The 22,286-nt window shown below is 34.9% G+C and overlaps 1 protein-coding gene across 3 annotated transcripts in view; it reads right to left on the reverse strand.

Annotated features, from left to right (window-relative positions):
• tmem108 (transmembrane protein 108) overlaps positions 1-22,286 on the reverse strand; it is an 87,675-nt gene that overhangs the window by 45,783 nt on the left and 19,606 nt on the right. For all 3 annotated transcript variants that reach the window (XM_088643739.1, XM_088643737.1, XM_088643740.1), the window contains one exon: positions 678-763. In XM_088643739.1, coding sequence (XP_088499865.1) covers positions 678-717 — 40 coding nt within the window. In that variant the 5' untranslated portion in view covers positions 718-763. The remainder of the gene's footprint in view (positions 1-677; positions 764-22,286) is intronic.

The following is a 22,286-nucleotide window of genomic DNA, read 5'->3' on the forward strand; positions in this document are numbered from 1 at the left end:
GCAGTGCGATTCTTTTTAATTAACTGCATTTCATACAGCTGAGGATTAGTAATGAGGATCTGTGCTCATTTCTTTTTCATCATTTGTTCTTGTTTGCAATGCATAAGTGAGCTTTTTTTTCTTGTACTGTATGTACATCTTAATTCAAAAGAAAATTCTGTCATTTATAGGTCTGCTTTTTTAATACATCTCCACTAGAGCCAAATCTAACTTTTATGGTCCTCTTGGGTGTTTCATTGAGCTTTTATTTTTCTTGCAATAGCTTCTAACAAGGTCAATAAGGTCTAAGATTTAACCTGAGGGCTGAAGGGAATACAGTTTGAAAGCAGGCAGACAGTGTTTGAAACCTCTAGCCCAACTCATGGGCAAGTAACTGATGAGGCATTTATTACATTAGTATTAGTCATGATTTGAATAATGACTAATGATTAGTCAACAATATACAGAAAATGACTCAGCGTTTGGGTGTTCCACTGTCTAGGGATGTTCTGTACCCATGAGTGACTGTGATCAGATCCTACCAGGGGCAGAGCAGAGCTGCACTCTTCACATAAGCATCACTGATCACCCCAGAAGACTCATCCAGAAATGATTTGGCACTTATGAGTAAAAGACAATGGAAGAGTTTTCATTAGACTGATTCCCCTAACACACTGGCAAAAGCATTCTTTACTTACTAAGCAGTTGGCAGCAGAGGACCTGTGAGCTATTCTTCATGGTATCATCTGATCCAGCTTGTTCTCCACGTTTTTCATGGTTCTCTCTAAAGAAAAAAAAAACACAAAAAGTGATATCCTGGAGCTGTAGAGCATTCAAGTAATAAGAGACAAGACAAAAACAACACATTTTTGGTTAAAATCTTGTATTATTTCTAAATGTAAAGGTTGTTCATTTCAGCTTTGACTGCTTCACAGACGGATGGCTTTGCTCATTGACAGCAGTTGAGAGTATAAATGAATATTTGAGCCGATTTTCTAAAAAGTAGATTTAAAGTCACAGGCACTCAGAACAGGGTTATGGAAATAACAATTGGAACCAAAAAAAGTAAAATCCTTGTTGATCAATAAGGCTGATTACAAATATCAAACAGCATAATTTACCTATTTCTTGTGTGTGCTAAAAATGTCAGTGTGCCTACTACAAAAAAAATGGTCATCCTTTGACGCTCATTATACATTTTCATTATATGTAGCACCAATTTTCACAGAGTTAGCATTAATTCCTAGTGATATTTTTAGCAAACTTTGTGCCATTCCATGGTAAAAAAGTAGACATTATCCCTCTTCTCCGCATAAAGCACAAACATGGCTAAAATACAGACGTGCTAACAAGGAAAATGCTGACTGTTACCTTTGTTCTAAACTTGATGATAAATTGCAGGGCTTGAGAAGTCTAATTATTTGTTCATCAGAACAATAAAAAAGCTCTCTTAAAATGTTGTGGAGTTTAGTTCTAAATCTTAAAATAAGCAGGTCAAATAGGAACTATACCTGTAAAGGGTTTGCCCCAGAGGCAGTTTACTGACAAGAATACAACTTTTCTTAAATATAATATGATTTCATTTATTGGGATTTCAAACTTCAAGCTTTGATTTACCAGGTGCAGTTTCCTGTTAGGGCATCTCCTATGATGCACTTTGGAAAACACTTTAACACAATATTTAGGTGCTGAAGTCTGTAGATAAATAACACAACGTGACTGAGCTCAATATAAAATTTAAACAAATGGTACGAAAGTCTCAATGGAAAAATGTGATTGAACTCTCTTGTTATTCACACATTTTATATAATATTATTTATTCTATCAGCATCCAAGGCAAAATTAGCCCTACAGGATAAAAAATAAAACATTTTCTTATCAGTTTCATTTCTGTTAAATTAACCAAGATTTGGTTTACTTTAACATTATCATATTTTAGAAATCACCCATATTGTATCTATCCAAATATATCTGAACGGCAGTACAAGTGTATCCACTTAATATCTCCTTACCTTATATCGCCACTTGTATTTTCATGATCCAAAATACATGTTTTTTTTTATCTTTTGTAGCTTATTGAAAGCTCTATAGAGTAATCAGAGGACAGAGCTTATTAACGTGCAACCTACCACCATGAATGAATATTTCGTATAGGCTATCAAACTGTTATGTTAGCTGGTAAGTTTACCAATCCTCTTGTTATAAATCTCAGCAAGAAAAAAAATGAACATGTCAGATTGCAAATCTGTGCAACTGTCTTTTAAACGCAGGGATAAATCTTATACCAACTTCAAGCCATCTCTTCAATAATGAAGATAAAAAAGTTCTAGAACCACCTGAAGCACTGTGATAAATGTTGAGTGAATTTCTAGTCTAGAATGAATTTAGTGTCCGGACTTTATTTAATAAGGTTGAAAAACAACCTCTCCTTTGCAGAACTGCCAGAGTGTCTCTCCTCAGTACACAACTGAGATTTTTACTTACGGAATGTGGCTTAACAGAATGATTAGTTGTTATTAAGTAATATGATACCAATTTGTTAGTAGATGCTGTGCCTGTTCTTATAAATTTAGCTTTGATACACTGCTTAAGACTAAATGATATATGATATACTATATGATATATGGTATATTATATATGATATATTCTCAAAAACTTCAGAATTGAAGAACTTTAACACTGCACTGTATTTGAACACCTAATGGTGTTAGATTTCTAAATACTTTAAAAAAACTTTAAAAGAAAAAACTATGGTAGAACACTTGAAGCTTTTCAGGCTATAGTGTTTTGATTGTTTAAACATGCAATCAGTGAATCCAAATATATATATATTTAATATTAAAGTTATGGTAGGACACTTATTCACTACAAAACACATCATACAAGTTGAATATCTAATTGGTAAATAAGATTTACCAACGTACTGTAGCTGGATGGTTTGTACCAGATACCCATGATAGTTTATGTAAGAACGTGTACAGAAGTATGTGTAGAGTAGAACTTTATGGTTCTATTCTACACATACTTCCTTTTTTAGTTTCCACTTCTGTCTCTGGGTTTTTGTTTCATGGGTGCTCCTGAAATAATCCTGTCACTTAATATGTATTCCAATTGATACATAATCTTTGTTTTGCCTCAGAACCTTTGATTCTACAGCTTAAGAACAGCTTTTCTAGTTGAAAATTTTAGACCTAAAATGCACACAATGCAGCTGGTTAGAGACCAATTCAAATCAAGATGGTGAATTCATACTAAACTACCGGTAGTTGAGATATGAACTGCATTTAAAAGAAATGAAAACTAAATTGCAAAGAAGAGCTACATACTGCTGCTTCTGCAGCACAAACCTCTTTAGACTGAAGAAATTACTGCTGCCTCTCAAGCTCTGTGACAGTTTCAGAGAAAATCCTGCTGATCTAACTAACGCCCAGGGGAATGTTCTAAGCAGGAAGAACAACATTATCTATTTGTTAAAAAAAGCAGACAACAGAGGAAGAACTTGATACTGCCCTTCAAAATTTCATAAGACTTTGCTTAATCTAATTTAGACCAAGGCCACAGCCATTTCCTAGCAGACGCAAGTGTTGTTAACTCGGAATGAAAAACTTTGATGGTTATAAAAACTGGACTTTGATCTAAAGAATAATGAGGTCATGACCTCACAAATTACAATAATTAGAAGTAATTACACCAAAGTTGGCAAAAAGCAAAAAAAGGAAGTGTCTCAAACACAGACTTACAGAAACACACACACACACACACTGCTTCACACAGTAGAAGCAAGAGACACACAAAAGAAATGGATGTAAATAATGAGACATCCCAACCCAACAAGATGGGGAAGTAGAGAGCTCTTCTTATTCCTTGATCTACAGTCAAATACCTTATTTAGTGCTAAAAAAGACATTTCACCTTACTCGCAGACTCAAGTCTCCTTGAATTGATATTAATATTTTTTAAATCAATAGTTCAACAAATGGAGTCAAAGTTCAACCTCTTTTCTCTTCGTTATTTTTTGTTGCTGTTATATAAAGATAATCTAAAATGCATGAAGATTTGATGTTTTTATTTGAATTGATTTTGATTATTTGTTTGTGTAGGTTATTTAAAAAGTTATACTAAAGACTGCAGCTTGAAAAGAAATTTTAAAACAAAGTGTTATTCCCAGACTGGATTTTAATAAAGCAACATGAAATGCATTAGCTGATGTTATCAAAAAGTAAATTTTTTTAAGGGCAAAGATGGATACCATATGTAGTCCAATACTTGATGACTGAAGAAGTTTTGATGAATAACAGTCGCGCATTTAATGATTCAAGTCATGGTAGATGTGATTCATGTCTCTCTTATATTTACATTTTTCCTTGTCTATCAACATATTGTGATATTTAAGCAAAAAGGTTAATGAAGACTGACATATTGTTGGGCTAAAAATAACCAAATGAAAAGTAGTTCTGCAAAATCCATTACTGGAAATTCTGAAAGGAGAATAATGATTCATAATTCAAAATCACAAAAGAAACCAAGCACCTGTCTTTCACAATTTTAAAATCTGGTAAATTGTCTGTTTTCCAAATTAATTTTCACTCAACGTGTTTTAATATCAAAGCTCAGTTTGAAAAATTCAAGTCACTTACTGTGTGTATCTTGCTATTTAGAGTACAGCACAATTAATCTATTTATGTTCAATTGTCTGTCTAGTGTGAAGCATGTTTAATTTCCCTTTTAAGTATAGGATTTTAATTTACACAAGTGCATAAAATTAAAAAAGAAACTGAAGACTTCTCTCATTTTCTATGGCTTTAAAATAATGATGAACCAAATATAATCACACCGGCCCTGGTATAGTTAATTTAATTTAACGCTCTGTAGATGAAGATATGTGCAACATATTAATGTCACACTTAAATGTTTTTTGTGGTTTTGTTATTGTTTTATACTTAGTATCTTGACTGAATTTAATTGCTGTTTACTTTGGATAAAAGTACAAAGTTTCCTTTTCTGAAATTTAAATTTCTTGTTAATTATATAAGTAATCCATTACACCAGTAACTTGGAATTGTAATGGATACATCTTTTGGGTAACTTTTCCCAACACTAAAGACAGTAAACATAATGAAGCAGACCTCACACCTTTTCAGGGATCGAAGTAACTTAGAAACTTTGTTTCCCTGCTGCTTTTGTTGATATGATATAAAGTTCCTCAGGAGTAAATTTTCTGCTTCACAGACATCCAGTAGGGACATCCAGCAGTGATCATGTGTATAACTTTGCTACAAGTACAGGAGTTAATGGAGTTCAAGAACAGTAAGAAACTAATTAGCACAAAATGGTCTCAATGGGTTATAGCTGCTCAAAAACATTTATTGAAGAGAGGAAACAAAACAAAAGTAATGCATTAGACATTTTATTTTTATGATCTATATATGATGATCACCTATCTCATAGAGAATAAATGCTAGGGCATTACAGGGTTGTCAATAACAGTACAAATTTATTTCTATGCTCTTGTCATGTGAAATATCCTTCACAGCAGTGTTTAGCACATTTAAAAATCTAGAATCTTATACCTTACAGACCAATTTAGCCACTTCCAATAATATCTCATTTTGTTGAGTTACTAGTAATGTATATGCATGTTTTGAGTGAATATTTTAATACTGGCTTGAATGCTCAAATACTTATAAGGAGGAAAAAATAAATGTAATCAAACTCTAATGTGAATTCAAAACCTAAAATGAGTTCACTCCCTTTCCTTCGACAAATACAAATCAGATCTGGTACACAAAGCCTCTTTGACGAGTCACACAATTAGTTGAATGGCTTCTCTCCGAGTGCAATAATTAGTGGTTCACATTATTTCAGAATAAAAACATCTGTTCCTGTAAAGTCCCCCAGTCAGATAGTGAGCTTCAAGCAAAGATTCATCCTTCAAGCCCAAGACATTTTTCAAGTGCAGGGATGAAAGTTGTAGGAAGGCTCAGATCTAGAGAAGGTTGTTGAAAATTTCAAAGTTGCTGAATATCTCTTTGATATCTATTGTTACACCCAGACGTGTCTTGGAGCGTGTTCTCCCTCCAAACCAGGCAGATGGGCAAAGAAGGAAACTGGTTCGAGTCATCTTGAGGCCTTACGTGACTTTACGGGCTCAGAGCACAAGCAGCGCCACTATGTGATGTGATGTGATGTGATGTCAATTTTGTAATATGCTTCGTGCCACTGAGCCCTGTTTAAAATAATATGTTCCAATGTGAACTGTTGCTCAGGACTGGCAATGAATCAATGCATACTAATAGGTTTTAATTTCTTTAGCATCACTGTAATCATGAGAGAATAGATTCTGTAATTTATCAAGTTATATTAATTTTTTTTTATTATTATTAGACCTTTAAAAATGTTACAAAAAGATTCTCACAAGGCATTCTCAATCTGGATGCGAAAGGGAATCTATGGGGAATTCAGTATTTAACTAAAGGAAAAACAAGACATCTTTGAACACAATTCTCCAGCCATCCTGTTCATAAAAAGGCTAATGGGACTGAAGTATTAAGTATGGAAATTATGGTAAACAAACATCCATAAATGCCAAACCACATGACGCCTAGAGATGTATTTGCTGTTCGTCTGAGATAAAAAAAAATGAAAACATGCAAATTTTAGCTGGGTTAATCCCAACTACAAATGTTCCAGCAATGCTTTAAAATTGCCATGAATATGATAAGTAAATTACCCCTCAGGAAATCCAAGCTATGTCTAACTGCTTTTAAATTTCTCAAACATCCCTGATAGTAATCAACTTCCTACTAATGCTGAGACAGTTTCCTGGAATTATCTGAAAATTATTTGAAAAACAGAGAAGCATTCTAGATATACAGTACTATCAGCATATCAAGAAATGTCACTTTTGCCACATATTTATTGCCTTTGCACATCTTTTGGGTAAAACTTTCAATAGATGATATCAATTGCATCACTGATCTTCAATGTCTAATCTCCTGACTATTTTTTTTTAAATTTAGTTTGGTTACTGCCTCTATTGAGGGATAATATCTCATTCCAGTACATACTGTAATAATATTTTAATTTGACGCCTCACTCTTTTTAAACAACTCTTTTTTTTACTTTTATGCTCACCAAATGTGTAATCATCACTTGTTTCTTCTCTTGAACACTGCTTTATCATAGGCATGGCGTAGTTTGGCTTATCGATTTTCAGATGTCAGTGACATTGACATGCAGAGAACCATTTATGAAAATCTTCAAAATTAGTAAAACATCCAATATGTTTTTTTTTATCAAACCTTATTATACATTCACCTGTCCTCAAGAGTTGTTTAATTAAAAGTATTTATCAACTGATTCATTAAGTGATACGGATAATAATCAATCATTTTATATTTTGTGTGTCAAGTGGGAGATAGCTATGAAAAAGATTGCAACAACACTGGATTAGAGCAAATATTGAGATCAAGATACTGTTTTATAACATGTTGCAATAAAATCAAATGTTACTGCTTTTATCGGGAGTCACAAAAGGTTTACATTGACATAATAGTGAAATTCAGAATTGTCTCATCAAACTACAGGGTCTGTTTGTGCCACCTGGTAAATTAGTGTGGTAGGTTTGCATTTAGGTACTGTTAGTATTTCATTCTCAAGCAGTCCTCTTCCTTGCTTCTGATTAAGGGCTGTTTAATTCTTCTTCAGTTTTGAGTAGAAGGATTAAAGAATTTCCATGTCAAAGGTAGGTTAATTTCCTAAAGGTTGCCACAGCAGCTAATCAGGCAAGAGCTTGTATTGGGTTCTGTGGTATTATACAGTTAAGAGATCACATGAGTCCACTCTTCCAGGACGCAAATGCTGGTCCCCATTAATACAGCTGGGTGGACTGGAGCAACTGGGATAAACTACCTCAGTTGGCATACAGCAACAGTGACTGCAGCAGGGAGTTGAAAACACAGCCCACTGTTCATGAGACCAGAGACTTACTACAGCATGTTACACTATGTTACTCCCTTTGTGGCCAAACAAAAGTCCAAATAACAGCAGTGATGACTGCAGAACTAGCAATATTTTCATTGGCATTCACTGGTAATGGGATCATATCTGGGTAGAAGATAGCTGCGGTCATTTGATGGTTTTCATCTATCAGCAAATATCTCCCATGCTGTCATTTTGAAAAAAAAAAAGAAATTACTTCCACCCCTAACCAGTGGTTTTACAAACCTTGATGGTTAATAATCTTGGACTGTTTTAGATTATTTAGAAAGAATTTGCTACCACCCAGCCTTAAGGGTACAAAGTCTGATGAAGAGATAAACTGCTTTTGTTATTAAAACTATAACCACATCGCTTCTCACATCTTACCGTCTCTTCCAAAACAGTATTAATCCTGAAGGCAGTTGTGGTTATGAAGCCTTTTTCCATAAGTAGTAGTCTTTTTAAACACTTGAATTCTGAGGCGTTTTAAGGTGTCTCTCTCGGCTCTTTGGACAAACACGACTATATTTGCTACAGTCTAAATGAATTAGCAGCCATGGTACAGTGTGTGGATATCTTCAACAGCATAATCCTTGTAGTTATAGATGAAACACCAATCCACCGATCCATTCTTGAATCAGTACTGCACAATCCTTAGACACAAAAAAACAGTTATAGCAAACTTAGTGTTTCCAGGTTCACAAGAAATGATCTGCATGAGCCTTTTATATCCATATGGGAAGGCACACAAGTCATTTATTACACAAAATATAATCAGACCTTTTCATCATGCAAATATGAATTTCACTCATATGAGGTACAACAAATAGTCTATTTTATTGGACTCTTTTCTATTACTTGTCTTTTACAATTCTATTCTGAAAACCATACAATTAAAGGAACAGCAGGATAAAAGTCAAGTCCACATTAGTGTAAATTTATGAGGATAAAAACATCAATAACCAAAGCCACTATTTTGTAAAGGTCAAAATTAGAAAGTCAGACACTTAAGATTATTATTTTTTCCTTCTGAAAGACCACTGTTTAATTAAATTCTTCTGTGTGGTCTATGTTGTGTTTTGTGTGCAATCTTTACTGTGCTCCAATATTAATATTAATCTTTAATCACATGGAAAATCCTTTTATTAAGAAAAGTCCCATGGGCTCAGAGCATGAAAAATGCATTACTCCCTTAAGAAAAGCATGATGAAACACATTACTGGATAATCTACTCACATAAAAGCTTAAACAAGTATACCTAAAAGATCTATGCTTTCAGTGACAGCCAAAATTTCCATTTCATGATAAAACAGACTTAGTATGAAAGAGCACATTTCATTTTTGATCAATTTTATGTTCTAATTTTCCCATAGCCATAGAGGAATTAGGAAACCGCTTTTGAAAAATACAAGTCTAATACACAATGTAATAATTAATTAAATTAATACAATAGACAAAATATGTTTTTGTATTGGAGTTAAGATACCCAGCATATTCATACATTTATCTGAATAGTGAAGTAGTATTTGTATCATGAGTAAGAATTAATTGATTTCACTATGTACTGATGCAGACCAAACAAGAAAATAAAATAACTTACAATTCACACTTCTAAAATATCTATATTGATGTTTCAGTAAATCTTCATAGTCTAATCCTTTTGATTTATGCACTAGACTCCTATGAGACCCAAACCCAGATGGCTTTAATAGGTTCATTTTGAAGATTAGTTCAATATGCTGTTTCTTGCATGCTGAGAAGTCTGTTAGTGGGAAAGGCTGCAATACAACTGACATGAAAGAGAATTTAACTTCTATAAGTGCTCCTTGATGTTTGAGAAGGACTGCCACACTCCTGCGTTTATCAAAAACATGCTACATTCAATATAATATTTTCACCTGGCATCAAATATCATTGAAAGGATTGAGGAAAAGTGACCATTACTTAAGCAGAATAATTATTTTAAAATAGTTTTCAATTGATTTCTTTCTGCTGTTGTGCTGTTTGTATTAAAGACCATATACAGTACAAATGTTTTCTCATAAAACAGGCTTTCCAATATACATTCATCCATAATTTTGCTGTTCACATATATTTGGTATCAACAATTCAGTATAAAAGCAAGGAAAAGGAAAGAAGTCAGTACTTTTATTTTTAAAGGACTCGGTACTCTTATTTCTTGAGATTTCTGGCCCTTTGTATCAATCTGATAATATGATTCCAGTAATAGACAAGGAGAACATCAATAAAGTGTTAATAACCTGGTAGGCAGTGATCCTTACAGATTATTAATTACATAGCTATTAGCTTAATCATAAATGTGTAATTTATAATTATTTTATTCATGTCTAATTTACCATTACCCGTTGTATTTGTTATGCCTTTACTTATTTACATTAAATTGTAAATGTATATAAACATTAAACGTGCATGTCAGCTTGGCAAATTTATGGAAAAATGACTAACCACACCATACCAAACACTAGTACCAATTACTAAATTACTATGCAATGCATTTCATTGGCATATGAGCAATGAAAAGAACAAGACTAATTTAGCAATTATTTGTAAATCAATTAAATACTCAATTAAATATTAAATAGTGACCTCAAATTAACTATATTTATGTAAATAGGTCTAGCCATATAGTAACTAGACTGTCCTCTTCACCTTTTCTTGACACAATTTTTGTGTGCTTTTAAAGAGCTGAAGTCACAGGGAACAAACAGGCATCAATGGCAGATTGTTTTTTTTAAACAAAACCAATTGCCACTGACAGTTTAAGAATACTGCTCTCACCTACAACTTTTTTTCACGGTCATGTTGCTAGCATGCTTTATTCAATCCTTATGTAAGTCCTTATAACCATATATGATATGAAAATCTACCATTAACACACTTAAAGGTATGATATTAAAACTTTGGCCCTGACGTAATTCTTAATTAATGAAACATTACAGGTCAAAAGTAGTTATATATAGTTAATAGTTAAATGGGATTTTAGAATTTACTGCATTTCTTTTAATGAATGGTGTATGGCATGCGTGTAATTTTAAGAGATCAATGTAGCCATTTTTGTCATTGTATTGGATCATGTATGCATTCCAATAGTCTTTCCATGAAATTCAAGGAATCGTCCCTTACATTCACGTGGAAATAAATAAAAAAACGGCAGCGTCACTTGGAAGCTTGGTAGTCCTGATGGACAAGACATCTGACGAGGTGAGCCACAGAAGGAGCCATTGATGTGTTGAACAGTGCCACTACTGTATGTCTCAGCCAGACACAGCACCAGATTCAGGCCCAAGGCACATCAGAGCTTCAGCTCTATTGGAGTGTCATCAGTCGACTCTGGTACCACTTCGGACACAATGGATGTGTGAGTGAAATTGTGCCATCATGAAGCGAAGGCAATGAATCTCCAACAATGCTTAAAGACAGTCTTAAAATACTGTATATGAGTGTCTTACAAGACTGTTGTATCCACGCTTTTCATAGGCCCCAGTAGGTTGCAGTAGGTATGTGACCACGTCAGCTGTCTTTATGACACTGGACATCAATTTAGTTCACTAATGAAAGATGATTAAACTTCACAGATGGTGAAACATGATGAAAGATCTATACAAACATTTGTAGACATACACTAATACTATATAGTATAGTACATACTGTACAGACATGTACTGTATACAGCACTAGAAAGAGACATTGGGGCAGAGAAGAGAAATGTTCATTGAACGTGAAACACTGTTCAGTGAGTTTATTGCTAAGGTTCAATCTTGTACAAGACCCTGTCACCATCACATTTTGCAGACACCAACATCTAAATTTCCTCTTGAGGTATGACAGTGTAAGACTGTCTGTGACAATAAATGGCAAAAATTGCTCTGGATTGGCTTTCTTGTGTCAGTGTTTCCCAGCTTGGCCAGTTTATTTACTTGAGCATATTCAATGACAAAAAGGACCACATCACCACATGACCTGGGCAAGCTACAAACAGCTGTCACAGAAGCATATGACTCAGGGCTGGTACATCATTGCCCATGAATATGGGGATATTCAGTCATGAGAGGATGACTTTATCCAATGTACTGTTACTTTAACATCACTACTGCATAATGCTTTTATTTCAAGCTACCATATAGTCGATAAACTACACTGTGTGTATGACAGGCTGACTAGTAAGGAGAAAAACCTGCAATTATATTGCGAGCATTAATCTAAGGTAATGTTTTTGTGACAATAGTGACTACAAGAACCTCTGCAAAAGTGTTGTAATTCGGGGCACTGTGGAAAATACACGTTGTGTGCGTCTCCTTCAGTGTTCTCTGGAACTGGTAATTTTCATTACAATTAAACTAATCTCAAACCTTCACAATACTGTGCTGTGACTGCTTGCATTCCTATAGTAGGCATTATGCCCTAAAAAGTTATAGCAGGAAGGAAAACCAAAAAATACAATTAATATGTTTGATTTCAACAACAATTATAAGCAAATGTACAAAATTAAGAGAATACCAAACAGTTTAAGTATGTATTACATTGGTACAAGCCTATTATGAAATCTTTTTGGGGGAAATTGAATTATTGGGTAACACAGTTGGTGAGATGGCTTACCGTGTAACTTTGCAATATAATGTAATGTAAAAAGCTAATATGATATTGATATGTAAGTTTTAATCTTATTTTATTGATGAAAGAATACAACAGAGGTGGGAGTGCAGTCCACTTCCAACCAAGAACAACCCAGCACATTTTATTTTCAAAGTGCAGAAATGCGCATTGTAATCGGCAATTGTTTCTTTACATCTTGTATCAAAATAACACAAACTGTTCATCTTCTGACAACCTGCAAACACTGAGAGGGGTAATAATGGAAAAATAATGGAAAAGTGGCATCTTTCTCTCTGACACTCTCGAATTTGAATACTGACAATTTAAGATGCAGCATGTGTTGCAAAGTTCATGCAAATTGTTAGTTTATTATAATTGTTATTGCCAATGTTTTGAAGCAGTATGTTTGTCTGTACTGTAATTATATAAGACAGCATTTTTTGCCTTTTGTGCTAAATTGTCTTTCCTGCATCACTCCTTATCAAAACTGTGGCTAGCATTGCAATCTGTTGCAGGCTAGGTCTTGCCTGGACAACAAAGGAGATTTTAGGGGAAACACCAACACAACATTGAATATTAAAAGCCTTCTACAAAATACAGCAGCATCAAACAGTTCAGCTGTTTCACAATCCACAGTGCAACCTCATTCAAAACTCTTTAAAAAGCTTCTAAGAGCTCTCAAACCCGCCCACAGACACCTGCTTTTATGCTGGCTAAATGATGTTCTTAAGTGTTTGAAGGGAGTTTGTTAACTTCTAATTTCCTGTGCAAATCAGCTCCCTTTGCCCAAAATTACAGCCAATACAAGTAAGCCTTGTGAGTATTTCATATTCACTTCCAAACTGAAATTAGCTTTCTTAAGATGTCTTAGTCATTTTCCTAGATTAGTACAGGTTTAAACTTTCCTTTCTCTGATATTTGAAGAATTATAAAACAAAATCTATTGTATAATCACTTAAATGATGGTTTTTTTTCACACATTACTCATTACCGTACAAGTCATCACTGCCCATGACTGATAATGAATCACTTGGCATTTAAACTTTTCTAAGTGAAATTAAAAAACATCACAAATTATGTGTTTCTAACTGTAACATACAAGCATTCAACATACAAGCAAGAGTTTATTGAATGCTAAAATTTTTCAATTCGAATTAAATAATCTTTTAATTATGTAATACTTCATACTTAAATGAAGCTATGCCCCACATTCCAGAAATTGCTGGTTCCATCTGGTCAATGTCATAAGGAAATTCCCAGAATTCCTCAGGTGGTAGTGCAGAATTGGTTTAGTCACTGCTGGGCTGGATTACCATTGACTCTACATGTCAACCCCTGTGACTCCCTGGGCACTTTTACCTTTCAGAGTTTTCAGTACCACATCATTCTATTACTTTACCAATACAGAGCCAAGATTCACATTCTGCTATGGGAGCCTGTTGCCAAAACAAATATTGTGGAAAAACAGTCTATAAAAAGATTGCCATCAGTAATTTTTTATTTTCTACTTAGGATTGATTTCTAGAAGGAGATCAGAAGAATTATGCTTTCACTTCGCCATTATAAAGTGTTTTGTGTTGATCAATGTTAAAAATCCCAGATAATTACATTAAGATTCCGTATTGGCAGCACAGAGGACAGTGGTCAGAATTGCTGCCTCGCTATGCTGGGATCCTGAGTTCAATTAGGGACCTAAAGTGCTGTCTGCATGGAGTTTGTATGTTCTTCCTGTGTTCCTGTGCAAATATTACTCTGGGGTGCTAAAGTTTCCTCTCAAAAACATACTGGTAGGTCAATTGGCCTACTGGGAAAATTGACCCTGGTTTGAGTGTGTGTGTTTGTGTCTGTGTGTGTCCTGTGATAGACTTGTACAGGATCTTGTCCAGGGTGTATCCTGCCTCGCTCCTGTTGTTTTCCAGGACAGGCTCCGGCGCCCACATGATATTGCAGTTCCATCCAGTTAAAAAATAGATGGATGGATGATTCCATATTGTAACAACAAAATGGGACATAGTCCAGGGGGTTTGAATGCATTTGATAGCTATTGTAGCTATGAACCCAACCTTTACCTGGATTCAAGAATGGTCTTACTCTTTAACTGGAATAGCACATACATGTTTTTAGTTTAGTAGCAATTGACTTTAGACTTGTTTTTAAATCTGGGGTTAAAACCTAGTTTGTCATTGCCAGTTCCTACTAAATTAAAATTTGAGAGATTCTACCAACTTTGTATCTTCTTGTTTTTTTAAGGAAATTGGTTGTATTTTCTGTGTAGAGGTTGGAAAACAAATCTCATCACTTGAATGCTGTTAGGAGTCAACCTCCTATTTCATTGAAAGGTCAGGTTGATCAGTTGTAATTCCATTCATCCATCCATTTGGGATGTCAAAGGGATATTTTATATGTGCACAGCAAAATAATAAGCAACCTCTCATCAAAGGGCATTCTTAGGATGCATAACTGAAAAATCCTGTAAGGAGCTTTTAAATATTGATCAGTAAACTATGTGATCATCAGAACATAAGAAAGATTAAAACAAGAGGTGCAAAATCAATCCATCTTGCTCTTTGAAAGCTAACAGCTAAATGATCCAAGAATTCCATCAAATTGTTTCTTGAACTATTCCATTTAGTCAGCATCAACAACATGTTAATCACTGCCTCTATATTTAATTTGACGAACATAAATATTTTAGCATTCTCACAACTTTGAATGCTTATACGTGACAGTTACAAATATATAAGTATTAAGGTTTTTGGTTTCACTTAGAAAACTTTAGGTGGTGCATTATCAGCCATAGACAACGATGACTTGTAAGGTCAGGCACATGTTGTTTTCTAATCACAGTAATGGTGCAACTTAAAGAAAAGGTAGCATGGAGTACTCATCTGTCAAAATAAAGATCCTCCCACCCTTTAAATGACTTTTTTTATGCTTGACAGCAGAGATGACCTCCACAGAAAACTTGAACAAAGCAGAGTCAAAGACATTACAGCAATCTGTCTGATCTAGAGGAAACATAACCAGGCACACTTGCCGAAACTAGCATCCTCAGTAAGGTACCCGTTCATGTACTTCCACACATCTCTTCATTGCTTGACAGCACCACCAGCCAGCAATTTACACTCGTCAATTTGTTGCTGACAATAACATGACAAGTGTAAAGGATTTGCAATAGACTTGCTATTTCATTGTAATGAAAGAGATCTTTAACTTGAACAAATAGTAGGTTCACATCTTTGCCACTTGGCATTTAGTGATCCAACTGAAAGAAAGAGATGGATACTTCAATTTGAAGTGTTGGTACTTGAATAATAAATATTAATGTTCTAAAACAACGTAGTGTACATATTTATGAATACGGTATATATATTTACTACTGTATTATACAGTAAATTTATTTTTTAAGGTAATGGAATACATATATTTACTGCATCTGTGCATTACCTTGAAGCAGACAGAATCCGATACAATGTTTAATATTCCCTTTTGTGAACATTTTAATTCCATTCCACCCATAGTATGCTTTTAACTTTTACTATTTAACTACATGCAAAACTTCACATTTAGTACTGTATAATAAATTTCAATTGCTGTGTTACACTAGGCAATTCAGTAGATGTTTCTTGTACCATTAGTGTAAACAAAACCTAAGATAATATTAACTTCTAGAAAAGAAGATGTTAAAGTTTTTACATAAATAAAGAGCTAGTGTGGGTGCATTTAAAATTAGTTGAGACTGTGAATATGTATGGAAATTAATTTGATTTCCATTTTCCAATTTTTTTGTTTCACTGGCAACATGGTTGCTGACAATCAGGAAATTGTAGTAATGTATATCATCTGATAAAAAACAGCATTTTTTAGAACACTTCATGCATAAGTAATAAAGCCCAAAATGTGGGACTGGCAACAGCAATACCCAGTAATGATAATACAGTGGATAAAAATAATTTCTCCAAGTTAGAACTGCAGTTCCTACTGTAAAAACAACATCTTACATACACTAATATGCACAGTACATGCTGTAGCATAAAATGGTTCAGCAAAGAAAAGTGGAGAAATGTAAATGTATGGTAATCTTCATAATGTTTTCAGCTCAGTGGAGAAATATTTGTCTATATATATTGGTCTCTCTCCTGATGGGCTCAACTGTGTCTGTAGTTACAACTTTACTCATATTTCTTTGTTTCTATCCAGTCTGAAGTTCTGTCATGCTGCATCTCAGCCTGTGCTTGGTCCAAAGTGTTTGTCTTAATTTACAGCTTTCTCACTGTTCCTACACACACACACTCCCATTTCTGAACATAGTCAGTCTGTCTCTTGATACAGCCATGCTTCTCCTCCATTAACCCAACGCAACAGAACAACATAAGCATAGACATCATGAATTCACCATCATTTACCACACCTTGGTGTCTCCCCAAAAAACTATTTTTTAAACTGTTATTGCTGGTTTTTGCTAATGTGCTGCTCTGTAATTATGGAATTACTAATATGGACTCCTGCATAATTAATTAATTCATACAATTCATATACTATATATTTTTCTAAGGCTTATAACCACTACTTTAGAAAAATCCCAGAACATCATGAAGAATAAAAATAATTCTTGGAGCATTTCTCTATACTGGAAACATAAGCATTCAAACCAATCCCCAGCGCTTCAATGTAATATAAAGCTGTCTCCTGGGAACACTGTGTCATAATATACAATTCTCCAAAGACGTAATAACTACAGAATAACTACAATTATGAGTCCAAGAGCTGCATGAGGCTAGCATAAAAGCAGGTTTGAGAATAAACTTACAAAAAAAGACAATTTTCCACAAACATGCTCTTCTCAACGAAAATGAAAGTAAACATATACTGTTACACAGAAGAGGTGAACATTGATGGGTTTTTTGGGGTTGGTTGATAATCATTAAACAAAAATCCAATGTCTGGAAAAAAAGTAACATAGTATAAAATGATTCTGAAGGAGAAAATCCCTCTTCACCTTGAAAAGATGATCTTTGACTTATGTATGGTGCCTGTTTTTTGATATTCAGATGTGAAAACTAGGCCACAAAACAGAAAGTATAAATTACCTGAAGAATGTTGTATGGATAGACATCAACATTAACAACGAGGAAAGAGAAAGACATAGACATGGTTTAAGCACAATCAGAAGTATGCAACATCATTTTAAGAGTACTGAGACTAAATCGAAGACAAAAGGACTGGGCACTTATTTACAAGAAAAGATCAGAACTGGATCAAGGATATACTGGAGTAGAGCTCAGGAGAACAAAAACTGCTTACACGACCATTATTATTAACTGGCTAAGCAAATGCTACTCAGGATAACCCAGCTATCTAAAAACTTTGAAATAAGTGTCATTACAAAGTAAAAAAAAGATATGATTGTGTAAGAAAGGAAAATAACATAAAGGAAATAAATAAGGAAAGCTATAAACAATAGTTTATGAGTGAAACGTTTGGAAACATTGCCTGGGGACATTATCATGTTTATACCTACCATATATTGTACATATTGTTGAATATGTTCATTTTAAGTTACAGACATTTTAAAATGCAACAAACATTGAAACCAATTGTATTTTTAATGCCTCTCAGTAGGCAGAACACCACTTTATAATTTAAATTATTATGTGTATAACACATATACAGCGCATTATACATATTGTATGTTACTATAGAACAATTTTGTAACACATCTTTGGCTTCAGGAGTATATATGTAAAGTCTGACATTTGTAAATAGGTTTCGGACAAAAACTTTCAAAAGTCCTATGTGATTTTGTGCCCATGCTGCATTCAGGACTGTAAGAATGGTATTACATAGTGTCATACCATAAGCCTGTGGAGGAGTACACATACTGTATGGAGTGGCATGGACTGGCAGAGATATTGTAGATGTTTGTTCATTAAATCAACTAAATAAAAAAAGCAACTGCCAAAGCAGCGCTTTTTTAAAATGGATAATGCATACAGACATGTCTACCCACTCATAACTTATGATTGAGCTAGTGTCTACACCAGAAATTCATTAGTGTTTATGTGAGCATTAGCTGGTATTGCTGTAGCGTAACTGAAAAAAACCTCAGTGAGGTTATCATCAGCAACAACAAACCAACAAACTAACTGCTTCCCCTTAAATTAATGGTCTCCCATACCATTATGCTTTATCACCACTAAACCAATATTGCTACTTTAAGATGTCCCTCGACACGGATTTCTCCTGTAGGGGTGTAATGTCAAACAAGACACAGAACTGTGACTCATCAGCCTTTGCAAATATTCAGATGATAGAGAGTCTTGTTACCATTGGCATCCTCAATGGATAAGGGCAGCTCTGAGCCTTCTAATGGCAAGAGTCACAAATCATTGGTCTTCCATAATGCCAAGAAAGTGCTAGAAGCGATTCCTCAGGCTGTCCCTCCTGGGTTTTTAAACATTGTTTTCAAAGTCTGGACTGGTAATTGGTAATTCCTGTCAGATACAATCTCCAAATCATTTTGATGAAAACAAGTGAACCTTTGAGCCTTTTACGTGTGGAAACATGACTTTTACACACAAATACCGACAAAAGCATTTCACTTGCCATAAATGAGCTGTCACTTGAAGTCTAAGCATATTAAAACCTAGTATCTCTGTTAACAGAAAGTAAAAAAAGACAACCAGAAAATGCTTTTGCATGAGGGCTACAGAGCAAAGGCTCTCCACTATTTCCAGAGCGTGTCAATTGCAACATCTTGAGAACTAATCTGTTTTTGGTTCACACTGATTGCAAGACGATGCCGGTGCACATTTCCTTTTATTTAATTTAATCTTTATGAAAATATCAGGGCTCTAGTTACAGGTTACAGAAGGGGGAAACATCTCCAATTCTGAACATCTTTGAGGTTTACAGAGCTTGCTAGCTTGAGCTCCCTGAGCTAATAGTATGAAATCCCAAATCCATACATTATTTATTCACTAACACAGTGACCACACACTTTCCAAAATCAACCGAGGCCTTTCTTTTATCTCACTTGTATGTCTAGTCTAAAATATTCAAGGAATATATTGAGTTATGATGTAAGGTTTTTTAACCAGCTTAAGCAAATGAAGTATTTCCCAACCCTATATGGACTGGGTACCAAAACGTGTATATTTCGCCTATATCTGCACATTTAAATCACTTAAAGGAAAACACAAAAGCCGTTTATTTTTGACTAATGCAACTTTAGAAAAACAAAAGAAAATCCTTGAAAAAGATATTTTGGGGATTATTGTCTTTAACAATTGCCCAGAGCTTCCTGATTTTCAATCCCAGGCTTTTCAGACACAGCTGAATGTCAAGGTTTAAAGAGTTATTTGTTCCTTCAGATTCACGCTGTGTGCTGTAGGAAATAATTACAACATGTCAAGGGAGCTGGATGCCTGCATTTTCTTTACTGCTTTGCCTTCCATTCCCTGCTACTTAACAGAAGTACTGTATTAATGTTGAAAGACAAGCTGTATGGACATTGAAAATGTAATTGTTCTTGTGCATTTCTTTAGCTTGCCTTGCTTTCTATCAGTGTTTCTAGCAATCCATTGTTGATGACTCTTTGTATGGAGGGAAATTCCCCATTCTCCAGCAAAGCCACAAAGAAGGTCTGACCTGATAAAGTTTAGGAATCTTTTTTCCTAGCTGCATAAAAGTAGATATGAGCCTTCTTTCAGCTACAGTATGTTATGGTAAGTTTCTTTATGGAGCTGACAATATATACTGTAGCTTACAACTCCACACATTTTTTCCCAAAGTAGGCAAATTCTGCTTCATTTCCTGTTATAGATTAGTTCAGTAATTACAGAACTGGGGTGGAGACTGGCACAGTATTTAGATCTTTTGTTTCATAATGCTGGAGCCCTGCATTTCTCCTCTCAAAGTCCAAAGACATACTGATACTGATAGGTTAAGGAGCTTCAGAGGAAATAGGCCCTGGTGTAAGTGTGTGTGTGGGGGGGATGTTCCACAGCTCAGCAAAATTGTTTCCTTGGGCAACGGCTTATCTAGATTGCAGAAGTTGTTTGTTTTTTTATTTAAAATTTTAGCTATTTTTTAATTAGTATTAAAAGTAAAAGTTATGTTTGTAATATATACTTTTCTGCTTCTGGTACCACGGGTGTCAACATTTCGGAATGCCTGAGGATGCTGGGTAAAGCTTTGTTACAGATCTCCTTCCAAAAGATCTATGCATTTTCCGACTACTTTTATCCAATTCTGGGTAGAGATGGAGCCAGAGCCTATCCTGGCAAGTAAAGGGCGCCAGAGAGGATGCTAGTTCTTTGCAGGCCACATACACACAGACACAAACACGCATGAACCCACCCCAGAGCCAATGTTCTTGGAACGCAATTAACTTACCCGCATGTCTTTGGCCTGTGGTTGACAACTGGAACACCCGAAGGAAACCCATGTGAACAAGGTTATAATATACAAACTCCACTCATATAGCACCCCAGGGATTGAACCCAGGGCCCCACTACTGCAAGGCAGAAATGCTAACCACATAAACGATTGTTCTTGAAGTTTTTAAAGATCTTGATCTACCTGTATACAATATAAGTGCAGGTAAACACACTCAAATACTGTACTTTCAATCTACATCAAGTTCTCATTTGGTTATTTTTCTGTAAGGCAAGGGTGTCTAGTCATTATCCTGGAGGTTCAACCTGTCTGCCCAATTTTACTAATTAGTGTCTTCACTGGACAAAGTTTATAACTTTAACCAGTAACTTAAGGGAACTGATGAGTTAAAAAGCCTACAAACCTATGGCCTGAGGCCCTCCAGGACCAGAAATTAATAGCGCTGTTCTACTCCAATCCCTCACTGCATGGTTTTGCCAGTCCTTCAGCTGCAGTAATACACACAATTAAGAAAGTAAAGCATATTTCTTTTTTATTATTTCAATGGCAAGAAAATTATCATGAAACAAATTGGAAAAACCTAGTAGCAAAACTGCATGGAACAAGAATTTCAGGTTTGATGTGCTAATGACCTCTTGTAAGAAACGTCTCATATGTTTTTATACAATGTACGAATTTCACTTTTTTTCTTGCATTAAAGCTAGATCCATTTTTTCTCACCATGCCTGCAGTGTAATCATACTCTAACTGTGTCTGGTTTACATCAGAGTATATACCTTTGAAAAGATTTTCTATCAGCAGACTTTGCATCTAATGGAATCGTGGCTCTTTCATTTGAAGAGTCATTTTTCTCGCACATATTCTTGATGAGGTACCGTAGGTGAAATTTAACATTTAACCTATTGGTATAAGCACTCATAAACACATAAACATAATATTCCAAATCCAACTTTTTTCTCCTTGCTTTTGAAGATGTGTGCACCACAGGAAAGTGTAATGAGGGGAGACTAAGATCTTTTCTTCAAAAATGTCCATTTTGAAAATGTGTTTTTTTGGCATCATCATTTTGTCATTCTCCTGTGTCTTGGTAGCTTTTGTTAGTAGATTCATATTCCTGTGCACAAAGTAATCTAAGCACAAACTGTGTTCGGACAGCTGAACATTGGGGATCCACTGCAAGAAATGCCCCCAGCACTTACTGGGTGGACTGGATCGACTGGGTTAAAGTTCATCACTCAATTGATAAAGCAGCAGAAGTCTGCAGCAGGACCTGAGCCCATAACCTGACACTTATCAGGGCAAAGGCTTGCATA

The sequence above is a fragment of the Lepisosteus platostomus genome, chromosome 8, assembly GCF_059453375.1.
Source record: "Lepisosteus platostomus isolate fLepPlt1 chromosome 8, fLepPlt1.hap1, whole genome shotgun sequence".
Lineage (NCBI taxonomy): Eukaryota > Metazoa > Chordata > Actinopteri > Semionotiformes > Lepisosteidae > Lepisosteus > Lepisosteus platostomus.